The sequence below is a fragment of the Amblyomma americanum genome, chromosome 1 (genome assembly GCF_052857255.1).
Source record: "Amblyomma americanum isolate KBUSLIRL-KWMA chromosome 1, ASM5285725v1, whole genome shotgun sequence".
Classification (NCBI taxonomy): domain Eukaryota; kingdom Metazoa; phylum Arthropoda; class Arachnida; order Ixodida; family Ixodidae; genus Amblyomma; species Amblyomma americanum.
The window spans coordinates 171,849,788-171,867,756 of NC_135497.1; the positions used below are offsets into that span (position 1 = coordinate 171,849,788).

At 44.8% G+C, this 17,969-nt stretch overlaps 1 protein-coding gene across 1 annotated transcript in view; it reads left to right on the forward strand.

Annotated features, from left to right (window-relative positions):
* Nucleotides 1-17,969, forward strand: part of LOC144114186 (solute carrier family 23 member 1-like) — a 93,772-nt gene that overhangs the window by 62,944 nt on the left and 12,859 nt on the right. Inside the window, exons 9-11 of the mRNA XM_077647763.1 lie at nucleotides 14,382-14,523; nucleotides 14,875-15,128; nucleotides 15,996-16,269. Of these exons, the coding sequence (XP_077503889.1) occupies nucleotides 14,382-14,523; nucleotides 14,875-15,128; nucleotides 15,996-16,269 (670 nt within the window). The remainder of the gene's footprint in view (nucleotides 1-14,381; nucleotides 14,524-14,874; nucleotides 15,129-15,995; nucleotides 16,270-17,969) is intronic.

The window sequence follows — 17,969 nt, forward strand, 5'->3', positions numbered from 1 at the left end:
ATAACAGGTACTTCGTGTCGAAAAGATCTGGTGCATGATCTCCTAAGTATTAACGTCCAACAACACTGTAGAGGTAACTTATCGAGATCTTGAATTTCTTTGCAGTGTTGTACATTTTTCAGTGTCATACATTATAAGACGTCATTGTACGCAATAAGACGTATTGTTGACGACGACTGGGAGCACAACTCATTGGCGTAAACAAGTAGTAGTACAGGGGTCTGAGTACGCTTCCTTGAGGAATTCCTGAGGGAACCAAAAGACTCGAGGATTTCCAATCGTCCGTTTCAACGTATAGATATCTGTTCGACAAAAATTTTCTTTCGAAATGATAATTATCGGTTATTTCATGGCACGCTCAACATGTTCCTAAGTTTTAACGAGTATTACTGTATCTCTTGATTAATCCACGGTGATAATTATAGATGTGGTAGTATTCGAGAACTGCGAATAGACGAAAAATAGCACGCACTTATTCTTCGTAATGTTTCGAAAATTAAGTGCACTATGTATTTCAAAAATTTCAGAAGGATTTAAATTCTCGTCATACCCAATATCCTCTAGTTTGTTCACAAGCATTAGCTTTCTTATTCGCGGGAAAGGCTTATTGAGCTTCGCCGACAAAGACATTGAATCCTGGTGGCTCTGTGCGCATTTAAAGGCTCAGGATTCCCTACCGTAGATTAGTATTCTTTACAGGGACACTGATGACAAGTAGAAGTTGGCCTGTATCGATCGGGTATGCTGCGATCTAATCGCAAAGAGACCATTCTCGTCGAAAACTAAGGTTCTGTAAGATAGAAAACGCCAAAAAATTAAATAAAGATGCCGTATGTCCCCGGTATATTTTGAGAGTAAAATGCACGTGTCTGCACCGATTTTTTGGGCGTGGATCACAGAAGCTACGCAACGCCGCCATTCAACGGTGGCAACCCGTCCTTTTCTGCAAAGGCTTCACGAGACTCAATCAACCGGCGGGAACATTTTCAAAACCAATTGTCTCGTCGACAGGTGCGTCTTTTCCTGCCTGACAAACGGCAACATAGCCAGAAAGAGCCAGCAAATTTTTTACCGAGAAAAAATAATTAGATGGAACTTTTCTCAGTGTTCCTTCGAAACCTAATTACGGTGTTCCAACGTGGATTATTTCCCTGCATCGAAGTAGGGCTCCCTGGTATATCGACAAGATTGTGGTTGCATTCTCTTGAACATGCATTATGTTTCAGCCAGTGATCTTACTGACCGACCCAAACCGTGCCTTTAGCGTTGATGCTTACTGGTTCACTGTTCAACGAAGCACAATGTTTCAGGTTATGAGATATGAATGTCATTGCAAATAAATGCACCTGCTCTTCATTGTTCGATGGTCGGAGCTAACTATTGGTAGTCGATTCGTATTCAAAAGTTCACATTCGCGCACCCTTACTCATAACTAATGTGGACACTTCTCTGATATTAATTTAGCATTAGCTTTTTCTCGCAGCCGAGCAATATATTATATACTGTTATCAAAACGCGGAAAAACTACTGTTCATGAAAGCACTGCTCATTTCGTTTAAGCTACGCTTGCCTGCCCGAATTTCATCACTGCCCTTTTGAAAAGGCGAACTTCGTTGGTTAGTTATATCAAATACATTTCTGCTCTCTTAATAACCCGCAAATATTCACAGCGTTCTTGAAACATCGACTTCCTTTGGAAGGCTACTCTTAGCACTATTGTGAGAGCTTCTCCAGCGCATTGACGATCCCGCTCTTGCTGCTGCTGCTTCTGTACAGTTGTGCTTAAAATTAGAGCCGCAAAGAAAGAATGATGATCGTTTTGCAACTGCGGACCAGCCGCCTTCTGGCGGCTGGCATAAATTATCTCCTCCTATGCAAATTACGGGCTTCAAACTTCGGCAGAAACAGCAACTTGAGAAACTCCACATAAAGAACTCCTAAAAATTATGAACGTTTCGTACGTTACTTCTCGAGACAGCCTTTACTCTGCGCTTCTTCTTGTGCTTTCACAGAGGACGAAGAAACGCTACGCGCACAAATGGCGACGAGTTACTGCAAGTTCATTTCTCGCAAAAAAAATAAATAAAAATACACTTAGCCCGGACGGCCAAGACGCTTTCGCCAATTCATCCAAGGGCTCAAAGCGTAGACATATTCAAAGCGTGGCTGCAGAGAACGGCACTGCCTGACCTACGCATGCACCGAAAGCCTGCGTGGACGATATCTACTGTGCACCTCCACAGGGCGTGGGCGTTTGCATTCGTGCTCTAGTTCTCTGATGTATGTTAGTAAGATTCGAGAAAACAGGCAACAATAAATTGAGTGTTTTAGATGTGGATCTAAAGCAGTGGCGAAAGTCTAAAAGCCAATTTGTAGTCAGGCTTTACTGTCGCTCTTTGCGCGCTCTCGTGCATGATCACCGGGCACGTTCTCTTCGTAGGGACAGGGACAACGGGGAGGGATTCGGGGAGCATTCCGGAATGGCTTCTTTGTGAGCATTGCAGAAATTGGCGTAGAGCCGTGAGGTAGGGGGTTTATGTGGATATTTATAAGGTCGCTCAGTCCTCTCCTTCAACGCTCAGAATTGACAACCTATAGCTCAGTCTCCTGGGCCCATAGTCGAAACTTCAATAGCGGCTACTTCGATGTGAGTCATTTTCAGAAGACGTGATCGATGCCCCTTCTTGCTGCTGGGGTCTCAAGCCGTCCATTCGTACCGCATTGTTCATCAGTATGCCTGGAGAGTTTCCGACCTTTCTGCGGCACGTCTGCCGGTTTCCCTCCATGCGGCGCCGGTCGGTATAGCTAGGGCGTCTGATCCATAACAACGCTGTCCGGTGGATCGCCTTCTTTTAGCGCTTTTCGATCGTTTAGGTGGATACCGTTCATCCTGCGGTCTCTCTTGTTCCCTCAACTCGTTTACTAGGCGGTCTTGAAGCAGAATAAAAGTTTGACTTAACTCCTGTGCTCCAAAGCATCATGATGCTGACAAGCTGTGTACGACGTGTTTGCGCCGAATGCCTTGGCGCTCGAACTGCGCCCTTCATTATTTCTTTCAAAGAAAGTGCGAATGCGGCCTAAACTGTTTTATCTTCGAACTATCTCCTTGAAACTAGAATTCTCTGTTAAACACAAAGAAGAATAAATGTAACAAACGAACGAAGAAAGGAGGGTGGGAGGACGGAATAAATAGATAGATGGAGGTATGGTGGAAAATAAGGGAAGCAGGGAGACATAACGCAGCAGGTAACATAAGAACAGGTAAGATGGTGGAAGGGAAGAAGGAAGGAGAGGAGATAGGAAGGAAGGAAGGAAGGAAGGAAGGAAGGAAGGAAGGAAGGAAGGAAGGAAGGAAGGAAGGAAGGAAGGAAGGAAGGAAGGAAGGAAGGAAGGAAGGAAGGAAGGAAGGAAGGAAGGAAGGAAGGAAGGAAGGAAGGAAGGAAGGAAGGAAGGAAGGAAGGAAGGAAGGAAGGAAGGAAGGAAGGAAGGAAGGAAGGAAGGAAGGAAGGAAGGAAGGAAGGAAGGAAGGAAGGAAGGAAGGAAGGAAGGAAGGAAGGAAGGATTGCAGAGAACAGAGACGGAGAGAGAGGGGGGGAAGCGAGAGAGGGAGTGCGAGAATAACAAACCGTCATATATCATTACCACGTGCTGCTCTTTAGCTTTTAAAACTCGATTTTCCAGACCGTCTGCATTCCTTCAGGCGATCTGAAGAGAGCTTTTACCTGCTTAAATAAAGATTCCCGATTGCATCAAACGTGGGAGTGACAACGCGCTGCAGTTTCGAAAGAACAGCCGATTTCTTTTGCTAAAGATAATTTAGTTTCGAAATCGAGAACGGATTAATATCTGCTCAGTATATTTTTGTTTTTGGATACGCAGCCGGGTATTGCATCTCTGTGCCGCTTATTGTCGTCGACGAAAAGACATTACCTCTCGCACTCTTAATGCTGCTATTGGGCTTCCGCACTGCTTATCCAACAACCTCTTTCTTTCTCTTTATCTGCCCCTCTCTTCACATATCTCTTTCTCCCACGTTTCTTACTCTGACATTAAATAAGACACACAGTAAGTATTGCCTTCAAAAGCGTGCTGATAATGACATCATCACTGCTCGTTAAAAAAAAAAGGAAAACTCTCGGCTGAGACTGCCCGTACAAAAAAAAAAGTGGGAACAGATATTCCGCAGTAATCGGGAGCAGAAACAAAGAAATCGCAGCCATGTCTATACACAAAATCTTTGTTTCATCAGCGCATGCGAAGTTGCGAAAGCTGGCTTTGGCATTTCAAACAAAAGTTATAAGTCTTGATTTATACCGAGAGTGATGGGAGGAAACCGCGTAGTAAAGAGAGCGGAAACTGTTGTTTGTGCGGCCGATATTAAAAATCGGCACGCTCAGCCGTGGCCGCCGTGTACCAGGTTCGAGGGCTCAGCTTTTGCCTTTTCCTTTCTGCTTTGGACGGGTTGGACGCAGAGCACTGCCTTCGGTTAATATCCCGCCAAGTGGCCGGGACACAATTTCCGCGCCTCTGGGCCACGCGCGAAAGCAATGTTAAAAAGCGTTTGACTCCGCTGCATTTTTTTTTTCGCCATAAGCGCGGAACCGTTCGCCTTTTCTTTCCCTGTGCTTCAGAGGTAACGTGAACAGCACTTTTCACCCGCGAAACATTTCGGTCCCTTTTAAAGCCGTCCCGCCGTGAGGCGCAGCAGTGGCCTTACATACGTATCGTGAATTGATTGAAGCTCTTGTCTTTCGATTCCGCTTGCTCTCCTACTTTTTTTGTTAGTTTTCAACTGCCCTTGCTTTGTTCGGGTCCGTGTTCGTGCAGATCCTTATAGTTCTTCAGCAGGGCGAGCTATAGCGTCATAGTCGAACAACACGTCCATGCGTGTTGGAAACATGGTGGACAAAACCCTGTTATATAAGCGCAGCCGCTTTGGTCGTGCAATAGCCCCGCTTACTCTACGTCGACCTGAAGAAAACAAGAAGCGGCAAAATATAGAATCTCCCAAAAAGCACGGGCGCCATTCTTGCTGTCGTTGATGTTATTGCGTGGAAAGGTCGCCAAAGAGACGAGAAGTTGTGAATGACAGTCGATAGGCAGCTCCGATATTGCGCCAGAAAAAAAAAATTATAGAAGCCGCAAGGGAGGCTGAGCGTATACCGCTGGAGTTATGCTGCACGCATTCCTTCATCTTGTGCACCCATTCCAAGGAGAGCTCGACTGTTATCGTCACTCCAGATATAAAATAACAAAACAATCACAACTTAAGGAGCTCATAAATGTCACAATTTCGTTCTGCAATGCTTAGAGAGCTGCTCAACAACAGTTGCCTTCCGAGATAAAGAAGCCGGGAAATGAAAGAGGTTCTCCGGCGAGGATAATATTACGATTTTAATCGAGGTCTATTGGAATAAAATTCGTTTTCCCCTTCGTCATACGCTCAAGCGACGCGAGGCTCTTGCCGCCATCGGGATCTGCGAAACAGCGTTACGGATCATAAGAAAGGAATTAAACTGAACGAAAGAAGAGCCTTCGTCTAGTTCACCGGCCACGCTGTCCTGCTTTTTGTGAACTGCAAGTCTCCCGCGTAAGCGCTGTCGTCGTTCGTGAGCGCCCATGTGGGAGCGCCTATTTAACTGCGCATGAAGCTTATTGGCAGCATGCGCTACGCAGCTTTACATTTCTGTTGACATTTCGTAGTGACGACGCGAAGCACCAATCTCTACGCCGAATGCGTGCTTGAAAGTAGGTCCAGAGCGATTCACTGAGGCAAGAACTTTTTCTAGATGCAGCTCAAAGGCCGGTCCTGGCGATGAAATACATTTTAATCTGACTGCGTTCTTGCTCTGTAGTGGAAATTTCGAAACACGTGTAAAAATCGTGAAATTAAGGTTGAGATTATTACATCATTAAAGTCAATACGCAAGTATTATGTGATATTATGTGGCCACGACAGTGGTATGTGGTATTAAATATGGAACACAAAAGTGGTGCAAAGATGACTGAAACAAAGGCTAAACTATAAAAAATTTTCAAAATTGTCTATTCTAGGCTATTAGGAACCAAATACCTTTCGATGGCGCGACATAAAAAAACTGTATTACCATCCGCCAAATCGAAAACCGAGAACATATTATCTTAGTGCGTCATATTTTCCCGATGAACAAGAGGAGGTTCTCTTTGGGAAATGACAGCTCCTGAAAGCTTATCGATGTCAGCGAAGAGGCGTTGCCGAATGCCTTGGCCGTGATGGCACTATTACATTCGTCAGAACCGGTCCGTCATATTTATTTATTTAGTCCTCAAATACCCCTTGGACAAGGGTTTTACATGAGGGGTGGATGGCTTCACGGACAATTTGAAGGGTGGGCGGCTTCAGAACAGAAAATTTTCAATGGCTGTCCTGAAATTTGTCGCACTGGAGTGGTGAACCGCTTCTTCAGGCAGATCATTCCAGTTTTTCTCCGTTTGTGTAAAAAACGAGTGAAGATGCGATGATGTGCGCGCGTGCGGCGGGTATACAAACTTGGGATGACTGGTCCGGGAATAATAGCGGTGAGCGGGAGATATAACGCTGTTATCAATTGGGAAATGATTGGACTTGTAGAGAACGAGCCTGGCTATTTTACGTCGAGTTTCTAGATTGCAAAGATTTCCGTTAGATTTTAGAGCTGTGACACTAGTATAGGAAGAATAGTCATGAAAAATAAATCAATCTGCGCGGTTTTGCATACATTCAATGGAGTTAAAAGGATTAGTCTGATGAGGGTCCCAGACTGAGCATGCATATTCTAGCTTGGGGCTTACAAGGATTTTGTAAGCAAGGATTTTTACGGAAAGAGAGGAGAATTTAAGATTTCGCCTGAGAAAGCCGAGAGTGCGGTTAACCTCGTTAGGTATTTTTGCTATGTGAGAGGACCACAAAAGATTCTGCGTTAAAATAAGTCCTAGATATTTATAAGATGTCAAGAGGATATTACTGTGCTACCAAAAAAATACTTGGGCACTACGTGAGAATGGCGGCGGTGAAAAGGAATTAATGACGCTTTGCTGACATTTAAATATAATAACCTTGTTTTACGCCATTTTTGATTCTTTGTAAGTCGCGTTGAAGAATGAGGGCATCTGAAAAATCGTTAATCGGTCGGTATATAACACAATCATCAGAAAACAAACGGATGTTAGAAAATATATCGTTAGACAGGTCATTGATATAGATTAAGAAGAGCAGTGGGCCCAGAACGCAACCCTGAGGCACACCAGAAATCACAGTAGACAGCGGAGAGGAATCGTTATTTGCGAAAACGAACTTATGACGGCCGATCAAAAAACTACGTAACCAGTTATAGACTAGGGGGTGAATATTTAGGCGTGAACGTTTCAGGACAAGTTGATTATGGGGAACCTGGTCAAAAGCTTTCTCGAAGCCTAAAAACAGTGAATCCCAGCTATGTTAAGGTCAAGGTGGGAGTTGATGTCGTTTGTGAAAAGTACAAGTTGTGTATCGCAAGATAAATTCTTAAGAAAACCATGCTGACTAGAATGAAAAAAACTTGTTACAAATAAGAAATTTCATGATTTGGATCAGCTTTGAAACGCAAGTAATGGAAATTGGCCGGCAGTCAAGATATGATGATGACGACCCTTTTTTGGGGAACTGGAATGACTTTGCCTGTTTTCGAATATAGTTACACCACTCCAGACGAAAGTGACTGTTGAAAAATGTACGACAGGATGACACTGGTAATTTCTTTGGTGTTTTTGAGTACTTTGGCGTTGATGTCGTCAATTCCAGCAGATGAGGTTAGCTTCCCTAGTTCGATTAATGTGCAAATGCCGCGAGGTTCAAACGTGATATCTGGCATGCCAGATGTTGAAGGTTAGGAAAACAAGAGAGACTGCCTTCGGATTCTTTGGTGAAAACAGAACAAAACGTTGAGTTTAGAGTGGCTGCAACTTCAGTATCAGGAATAGGAATTTCGTTCTGGCCAAGTATTGTTATGGACTTCCTTAGGCATGGATTAATAACCTTTCAGAATTGACGTGGGATATTACGCAACATATCGGGAAGTGAGGCAGAAAAGAATAATCGCTAAGTTTTTACAGCTAGAGACAAACATTTTATCAGTGCCGCGGTACTTTTCCTATGCGCGTAAAATGTTACTTTGTTTGGCGATGCGCTAGAGTTGTTTCTTTTTTTTTTTTTTGTTGAGGCACCTTAAGGTGTTATTGAGCCAGGAGGAAGACGGCCGTTCGGTTACAATAATAGCGGAAATATGGGCTTTGAATTCCTGCATATTTTATTTAACAATTAGCCAGTTATCTTTAACTGAACGACAGGAGAACGTATCAAGCAAAGAGAAACTAAACTGAGTTAACTTTTCATTGAAAGCGACGTAATCACCTCTGTCGTAGAGGGTTATTTTCTTCACTTTTTTGGGTACGCTATACAAGATTGATCAGTAGCGTGAATTGCGGCATGATCGCTGAGCTCGGGCAAAAAAGTTAGCGCAAATAGGTCCTCAGGGTGTGTGGTGAACAAAAGATCGAGCAGACTGGAAGACTGAATATTATGCCTTGTTGGGGTGTAGATAAGCTGTGATAAGCCAAATGTAAGGCACGTGTTAAGAAATTCACTTTCGGCGTTGCTCTTCGACATTGTTAGTGCTATGTCCGACCACCTTTTCCTGGAAAGTTGGAATCCCCGAACAAAAGGACTGGTGTGCTAGGAAAGAGATGTGTCAGAGTGCAAAGTGCCTCGTGGAAATATGCGAAAAAGCTTGAATCGGCGTGCGGGGTTCGGTAACATGATCGTAGTATTAAAGGTGGATGGGAAATTTTAGTGCAAACGAACAGTATTTCCAACGGAGAGGAGATATCAATTTTAAAGCAATGTAGACTATGGTTAGTTCCTATTAACACCCCTCCACCACGCCTCTCATCACGATCGCAGCAAGGATATCAAAGTTAGGTAAATCAATCTCAAGTTCACGATTGGCGATCGAAAAATTTAACCAGGTTTTCAGTTAGAATGACAACGTTGTTATCGATAGTGGAAACAAGGTTAGCAACTGTGCCAAGCTTTGGAAGAATTCTTCTAATGATAGTATATAAGCGGAAATAGGACATTTTTGTGGTTGCTCTCGAGACCTAACTCTTAGCTATGAAGGACGTTCAACTACTTTCTCTCTAGAGTGATCATAAACATAGGCAGTGTGTTCCGTGGTCAACCTGTCATGTCGAAGTTTATAAAATTTACCTTTGGATTTTGCAAATTCGACAAGCTTTTGCGGGCGAGCCGAGTGCTCGGTGAACAGTCCGATGACACACTGAAATTGGTATCTTTCAGTTTACCCACGTTTGCCTAAATACGCTCTTTAACACTGAAATGTGTGAGCCGCCGCGGTGGCTGAGTGGTTATGGCGCTCGGCTGCTGGCCCGAAAGACACGGGTTCGATCCCGGCCGCGGCGGTCGATTTTCGATGGAGGCGAAATTCTAGAGGCCCGTGTACTGTGCGATGTCAGTGCACGTTAAAGAACCCCAGGTGGTCGAAATTTCCGGAGCCCCTCACTACGGCGTCCCTCATAGCCTGAGTCGCTTTGGGATGTTAAACCCCCATAAACCAAACCAACTGAAATGTGCGGAAATGTGCCTAATTTCATTGACGGCAAAAGAGCCAACTATGTGTGCAGGTTCAATGTCAACAGGCTGTAATTCGGTTTCAAGCTTTGTTTTGCAGAGCTCAATCACTAAACCCTCGGCTTCATTCTAAGTTTCTTCTTGGCTATCCGATATGCCATAGAAGAGATGGTTTGACCTACGGGCTCTATCCTCGAACGCACATATAATTACCTTCCAAGGGCACTCCGCAGGGAGCGGTCCTGTCTCCGCTTCTCTTCAACCTGGCCATGCGTGGGCTACGAGAGAAGCTATACCGCATCCAAGGCATTGAGCACGCTATATACGCCGACGACAGTACGACCTGGTGTTGCAGCGGTAATGAAGGGTAAATTCAAGACCAGCTTCAGGAAGCAGCGAATGTCGTGTGCCAGCATGCGGCGAGGCATGGGTTAACGCGCTCTCCCGAAATATCAGAGTTACTCCTGATCGACTGTGGCAAGAAACAGAATAAGACACTTTTTCCGTCCACTCCGTCTTTCACTATTACGGTCCAGGGTATGAACATTCTGATCAAGAAAGGGATCAAGATCCTGAGAGCCATCATACCCAGCGGCAACACTAACACCAATACATTCAGACAGCTCCAAGCATATTCCGAGCAAGTCTCTAGAATGCTACGCCGGGTAATCGAGAAAAGAAATGGGCTAAGAGAGAAGGAGGCACTAAGATTAGTTCTGGCTTTCATTCTCTTTAAGATAACATACGCCACCTCGTATTATCGGCTTAACAAAAAGGAGAAAGACCAATTGAATGTTATTACTCGAAAGACAGTTAAGACGGTGCTGGGACTCCCTTTATGCACATCCACTGAGCACTTCCTACCGCTGGGGATCCATAACACCATCGACGAACTAATAGACCCACCGTGTAAATAAAGTTGTCAGGCTCTCAACATCTAAGCCTGGTAGGAAAATATTACAGAAGTTGAGAATCAGTCCACCCCGGGAAGTCGTCGACAAGAACGGCATGCCCATGCAGATGAGATCACACATCACGACTCACCCCGTAGCAAAGCGCATGGAGGAGGAATACAACAAAGAACGCATACTAGCCAGAGCTAGACACCTCTATAAGCGCTGGGATGGAAGCAAGGACACGATCTACGTCGATGCGGCTGGACCAGTTAACGGGGTCGCGGCAATTTCAGCAGTTTCACCCCGTGGGGATATAACTGCAAGCAGCCTTATCCAAGCGGTGGATACCACATCGGCTGAAAAAGCAGCTATCGCACTAGCGCTATCAAAGAACAGCGAGGCAACAGTTATGTCCGACTCACAAGCAGTGGTACGCAATTACCTCAGAGGTCGCGTTGTCGCTCCGTGTTGGGAAATTTTGGAAACATCTAATCCTTCCAACGTTCAGATCTTCTGGACGCCAGGCCATTTCTCAACGACGGGAAATGAGGCGGCCAACACAGCTGCTTGAGCTCTCCTCCTCCGAGCATCTCGCACGCAGCCTCTCTCTGACACAGTTAACAACCCGTCACCCTTACTAAGCTACGCAGAAATTACGGAGTAATATAATATCATAAGAAGGAAATATCCTTTTTCGCACAAAACCCTTAATAAATTGGAAGAGCACATAAGCAGGCGACTACAAACTAATACTCTGCCCAGTCGCTACTTCATGAGTAAATGGTATCCAGACACCTACGATTCGCCCTGCCCCTTCTGTGGGGCAGTTGGCACACTTTTTCACACAGTTTGGGAATGTCAAGAAAGCCCAGACTTGGACTGCAATCCCCATCCCACATATGAGCGCTGGGAGGCAACCCTTCATAGCCACAGTCCCCTCGACCAGAAATCGCTGGTTGCGAGGGGCCGGATCATGATGGCGACCAACGGGTTCTCCTACTGAACCCACACAGTATTTATTCTCTTAATAAATGTTTTTTCTCCTCCTCCTCGAACGCATCCACTTTTGACGACAGGTGGCAAAGTTTGTCTGCATTTTCTTGCTTCTATTTTTAGAAGCCGGTTCCGAGTTTCTTCGAATTCATTGTCGCTTTTTGATAACTTTGCGTGCATTGGTTTCACTTCACTGAGCAATGATTACTGCCCTGATTTCAGTCCTTCGAGTGCAGACAGTATGTCACCAGTAGATTCAGAGGATTTGAGATTAAGGTTATCATTATCATTATCAGATCGCTATCATTAGCCGTCATTCTCTCCATCAGTACAGCGGGTGGGTTTACGCACTCGCACCAGCGTTCACTGCACGCTTTCAGCATCGTGGAATAGCAAATCATCAGCCAGTAGGCCGGCGGGAAGTAAACCACACTTCATGTGCAGAATATTGTCGTTGTTTTACATTTAAAGACGAATTATATATTAAGGTAACCTGCTATGCTAAGTACAAACGGTTACCACTACCAGTGTGGCTTAGTGATGGCTACTGCTGAACAAGATTTTACATCTGCTTTTTTTTTTATATTTCGCCAAATTTTCAGTGCTATGCGACCCCTCATCAAGGCCTTGTCACGAATTAAGCTCCGTTTGCATCTATTCATGTCACCCAACAGCCGTGCTGTGTACTTCTCGAAGCCGAAATATAAACCTTTAATTCGAGTCATTTTCATTAAAGAATCCAAGGGAACTTTCATTTTCACTGTCTAAGGGAATTAAGCCGTTGCAGCTTCTTCACGTGAGCCCCTAGTCCATCTACGAGGAAGTTCGCTCTCAGTGTCTAACGAGAAACTGCGCCCAAAATAGCGCATAGATCGTATATCCCTATCGGAGAACAAGGTCTGTGACGCTATCTCAAAAGAGCGCGCAGATTTTGCTGGTTTAATTCAATCTACACTCAGTGTCCATTTAATAAGTTCAAAGCTGTGGTGGCAAATGAAAAGTTGGAAGAGGTCAGAAATCAGACTGGAGGAAATTGATTTGACAATTTCTATGTTTGATCTTTTGAAAGCAATAATTCTTGTTAAACTAAGCATATTGAACTTAGACGCTAACGTGCTTTCGTGGCTGCACTGTTTTCGGACTAAGCGATCTCTACTCGTAACGGCAAATAATACAGTCTGTCAGTTTTTCCCACTTGACGCCGGTCTGCCTCCTCTGTGTTCAGTCTTGGGACCCCTGCTTCTCCTCAGATACATAAATGACTTGCAGGCAAAGCTTAGTTTATCAGTTTGTATTTTTGTGGACGATTGTATTATCTTTCGTAAAATTAACAACGAATTTGACTTTTCTGAATTACAATTCGATATTAAGATCATTTCAGAATGGTGCCGACGTTGGAAAATAAAGCTCAACATTAACAAGTGTAAGCATATGCGCGTCACCCGTGTTAGCACAACGGCTCCTACGTACTACGTCAACAATACTGCTCTGGAATCTATCTCATCCTGTAAATGTTTAGGTGTTCACGTAACTTCTACCTTGTCGTGGAAACTGCCTATCCATCACGTAGTTAATAACGCTAACCGAACGCTGCGTTACGTTAGAAGAAACTTTTCACGTTAATCCAGTGGACCTTACCCTTTACAAATCTTTGCTTCGTCCAAATCTGGAATATGCAGCTTCTGTCTGAGACCCAGCCGTCGTTTCACTCATCATTCTACTGGGAAGTGGGCAGAATCTCGCATCTCGCTATATATTATCTAACTATCATCGCACTTCAAGCGTGACTGCCATGAAAGCCTCTTTGCCTATTCTGTATTTAGAAAATCGTTCCGCCTACGTTTATTTCATAAGATTTTCTACTGCAGTCTGCATCTCAGACAGAAACTTCTAACACGAGCATCCTACACTTCATTACGCATTGATCACCTTCACAAGGCAGGATTTCCATCATGTCTTACAAAATGTTATCATGACTTCTTCATTTCCAGAACTTCTGACAGTTGGAATCGCCTTCCTGGTGTCATTGCTGAATTTGCGTATGTCATTGCTTTTCGCTCAGCTGTCACTAACGTTTTTTGCTCCAGTATTTATTGATGTATTGTTTCTGTCGTTTTTCGTTTTTCTTTCTTTTTTTAACACATTTACTGCTTTTTTCTGTTGCTGCTGATTTCGTACTTGGATATCTTGTCGCGCCGTCGTGAATATTTATTGTATAACGACCATTTCGTTTTGCGTTATATTTTGCTCTTTTGTGTATTATATTACTTTGATTCATCCACTCCTCTCTTTAATGTCCAATGTCTTTGAGGGTAAATAAATAAATAAGCAGCTCCGAATATTTTTGCTGAACAGCTGCACTGATGCTGTGTAGTTGCTGGTAAAATATGGCTCACAAATTTCTTGTTACTTCAAGTTCTGAGCTGCGGTACGGCAAATACGCACGACAATACGAGTACGCAAGAAATATATTAATACAGATCCAAGTCTCACTGTAAAACGACAGCAATTTTCAGACACTTCAAGATCGCGATCATTGGAATAGGAGTTGAAATATGTTCCAAGCAGCAAATTAGAAACTATCATTGGTGAAATAAGCGCAGTCTGCCGGAACATTCTCCCGCCTGAGAGGGTAGGACAGCAAATAGGTTTTGTTTCTGTGTTAATGAGATCACCGGAACATAGCGCGCAATAAGTATTTCCGCTGGTAGTTTTTTACGAGTACCAGATCAGTTCAGCGGTGTATAATTTCTTTCAATATATGACGATGGTCTTGCAGCAAAAGGGACGCAGTTGTGCACAATAACCGGGCAATCAATCAATGGGTGAAAAACAGTTTTTGCTTCCAGATTCTGCTGGCAATCCTCATCTCATGGGGCGCCTGCTTCCTGATGACCAACACGGATTATCTGCCTCCGGGCGACCCAGCTCGAACTGACATCAGAGCCAGTATCATCGATAAGAGCCCCTGGATACGAGTACCTTACCCAGGCGAGTATGGCCACGCTTCTGCAGTGCGCGAGTCTATCTCAGTGCAAAGAAGGTAAAGTGGGATGCTGGAAGGACGCACCTCTTTCCAATACATTGCACAGCATTAAAAAACCAAACAGTTGTCCGAACCACACGTCACGGTACGACTGCCACGCGCATCTCAGCTAAAAAATATTGCTAGATGTTTGTTTAATTATTTCCGGTGGAACAAACACATACACATGTTAAGCCCGAATGAATAAAAGCAACAGGAAAGTAGCAGTGCTCAGTGCATGAGAAAACTTGTACAATTTCTAACACAGAAATGAAGGCTTACGCACGTAGTCATGGTGCCCCCTTTACACCTCGCAGGTCAGTTTGGGATGCCGCGGGTGTCGCTCGGAGTGGTGCTGGGCATGCTGTCGGCCATCCTGTCCTCGGTGGTAGAGTCCGTGGGCGACTACTACGCCTGCGCGAGGCTCTCCCAGGTGCCCACGCCACCCACACACGCCATCAACCGCGGCATCTGGATGGAGGGACTTGGCTGCATCTTGGCGGGCATCTGGGGTGGCGGCTGCGGCCTCACCTCTTACTCCACCAACATCAGTATCATCGCCGTCACCAAGGTGCGCATCCGACGCCACTGTGGCTTCTGCTGATTCGCCCGTTGTGTCGGATGCTTAGCGACAGGGTGCCAGTCCAATTGCGGCTCACTCTTCGATGTTTAACTCCGACCTGTGGCAACCCGAGCGCCACGCGATAAAATTACTTCGCTTTTTAGGAAGTTGCAAGTGGCAGCGAGATCAGCCTGCCCCACGAGAAGAGCCGGAAGACTGCAACAGGCTTCCCCAACTTTCTTCGTGTTCGTTTAACCTTTATTATTCGTCTGCATTTAACAGCGACAGCTGGCAAGCAGCCGGCCGCTCGTGTCGTCGTCGGCGTAACCGGCTGGGTGTGTTGCCACCAGAACCTCTCGGAGGGTGGTTACCGTGGTAGGAGGAGGAATGCGTAACTAATGGGTGGTTACCATGGAGGGTGGTTACCGTAGAAGGAGGAGCGAGAGGATGGCAAGAACGGAGGAATGTAGCACGGTCCATGTACAGCAGCCGCTGCGACATCTGCCGCCCGAAGAGAGGTTTATTGGCGGCGCCGCGCGTCTAGAGTGGCACACTGGAGACAAGAGCTACTCGAAAAACGAATTTGTGGAAAACTAAAAAGAGCGCTCTAGAACTATGCAGATGTGAAGTCGCTTTCGTATTCTCTACTTCATCACATCGTAAAAAATAAATATCTCAACAGCTGTCACTGAATCTCGCGTTAAACAGGGGTAACACTCGTGTCATTTTTTCTTTTTACTTTCACTTCGACGCTATGAGGCGAAGGAAACCCACCCGTTCGTCGTTTTCATGTTTGCATTGGGAGTGTGGTACACTCAAGGAGAAAGGTGGAATATAAAAGGGCTGTCTTTTGTTTTTTTTTTTGGTTTTTTTCAGGTGGCATGCCGTTCTGTAGTGCAGTGGGCGGCCGTCTTCATGATCGGCTTCGGCGTGGTGGGCAAGATCGGCGCTCTCTTTGCCACGATCCCAGACCCGATCATCGGCGGCGTGTTCTGCATCATGTTCGCCATGATCGCCGCCGTGGGCCTGTCCAGCGCGCAGTGTGTCGACCTCAACTCCTCGAGGAACCTCTTCGTGCTGGGGACGTCGCTATTCTTCGGCCTCATGGTGTCGCATTGGACGAGCCACCATCCAGATGCAATAAAGACAGGTGCCGTCAGTCATTCCTTTGGTGCGGGTCAGGTGGCTCATTCTTGAATATGCGTATTTGTGCAGAAAGTAGGAGGAAAAATGATGGGCGCGTGCGACTTGTGCAGTGCTTAACGTCCAACTAGTTTAGGCTTCGGAAATGGGCCAGACTTACACAAGCCGTGTTGTCGATGTTCGTTGCGCAGGTGTCCTGTTCGTAGCCACTTTGTGACCCCTTCAAGCTTCTTTCTTATTTGCATCGCTTTGTTGGCCAACTGCATAAATTGGCTCGCTTTCCGGGGAATAAAATGGGTCGAAGCTGCGCGGTGTACCTGTCTTATATGTTGGGCCCTTTTTTTTCGGGTTTAACTTTTTCCGGAATTCGGGGGATAAGAATCGGGCGATATTATTCGAGCTCAAAGTCGGTCAAGATCAGATTTTTGAGAAAAAAATACCGCAGTAGGGTTTTTCCGTTTCCGTTGAATATAACAGTTAGTTTTTCTGCTAGACATAAGATACCCTATTATTTGTGCATTATTTCACAAGCAACATGGAATCACATGTTCCACTAAAGAATTCTTTACCAAGTGAGACTTTTTCTCTTAATCTATTACACTTATTTCATCGCCTCCCTTACCAGTCTCCTACGAAGCACTTCCGCGTCTGATCAAGACCTCGGCTTGCCCCTATTTGTGTGGTGCGAAAACATTCAACATCATAACAAACGATTTTAAACGCGTAAAGTCATTGTATCAGGGTGTTGTTAGCATAGGTAGTGCTTAATACAGTGACTGCAGTGAGACGACTCGGTGGCAGCTATGTTTTGGTCTCTCGCTTTTAAATCACTCTTTTCGTATTAGTTATCAAATTCAGCCGCCTCATGAAAATGGGCGTTAAAAGTGGTTTATGACCCATGTTGGCGAAAGACATCCATCTGGAATAAGCACTACTAGATATCCATAATTTTTTTTTGCAGTGTCTACAACTTTGTGAACTGTAAACCCAACATCGCTTAGAAAGCTCTTATTCCGGAAGAAATCGGGTGCAACCCAAGTTTTAGGAAATATGCCCAGGGTGCAAGAATAGCACAAAATCCAGTTTTATCCGAAAAAGAACAGCCCTACGCATGTGCCTATCGTTTGCCTTTGTGTGGTTCACAAAAATACTTATATTCAAGTTGCCGCCCCTTAGGTGCTTAATCCAGCATGAAAAGGCAACGCATTAAATGGAAGCTGAGCTCAGGTTACAGCAGCGGATGTATGGCTCACTCTTTGAGACCGAAGTTGGAGTGCCGGCGGTCCATTTGGACCGTTCATTTCTTGGACTGTTTTGGCCAAAATGAGAGATTCAGCATGGTCTTTCTATATACAATTTTCACTTGGATAAGAGGGTGGGAGCGACCGCCTTCTTAATAAATCTGCCCTTGCAGATACAGGGCTTTTTTAAAACCTTTATATATTTACCTGCCCTTGTAGATACATGGCTTCTTTAACCTTTATTGATTCTTGTTTTGAAAACTTTGAGAGATACATTGGTGCGGTCTGTTGAGCTGGATTTTCCAACAAGGCGGACATTATGTACCTCAGTGAATCAATAATTAGAAGAATATTTGATTTAAATTAACCAATATTTTTTATTTTTTATTTTGTGGGGGCAAGCTTATATTGCGAAATTGATGGCGGCACGCTTCGAAGGTGTGCCCTGTTTTTATATTTTCTTAAT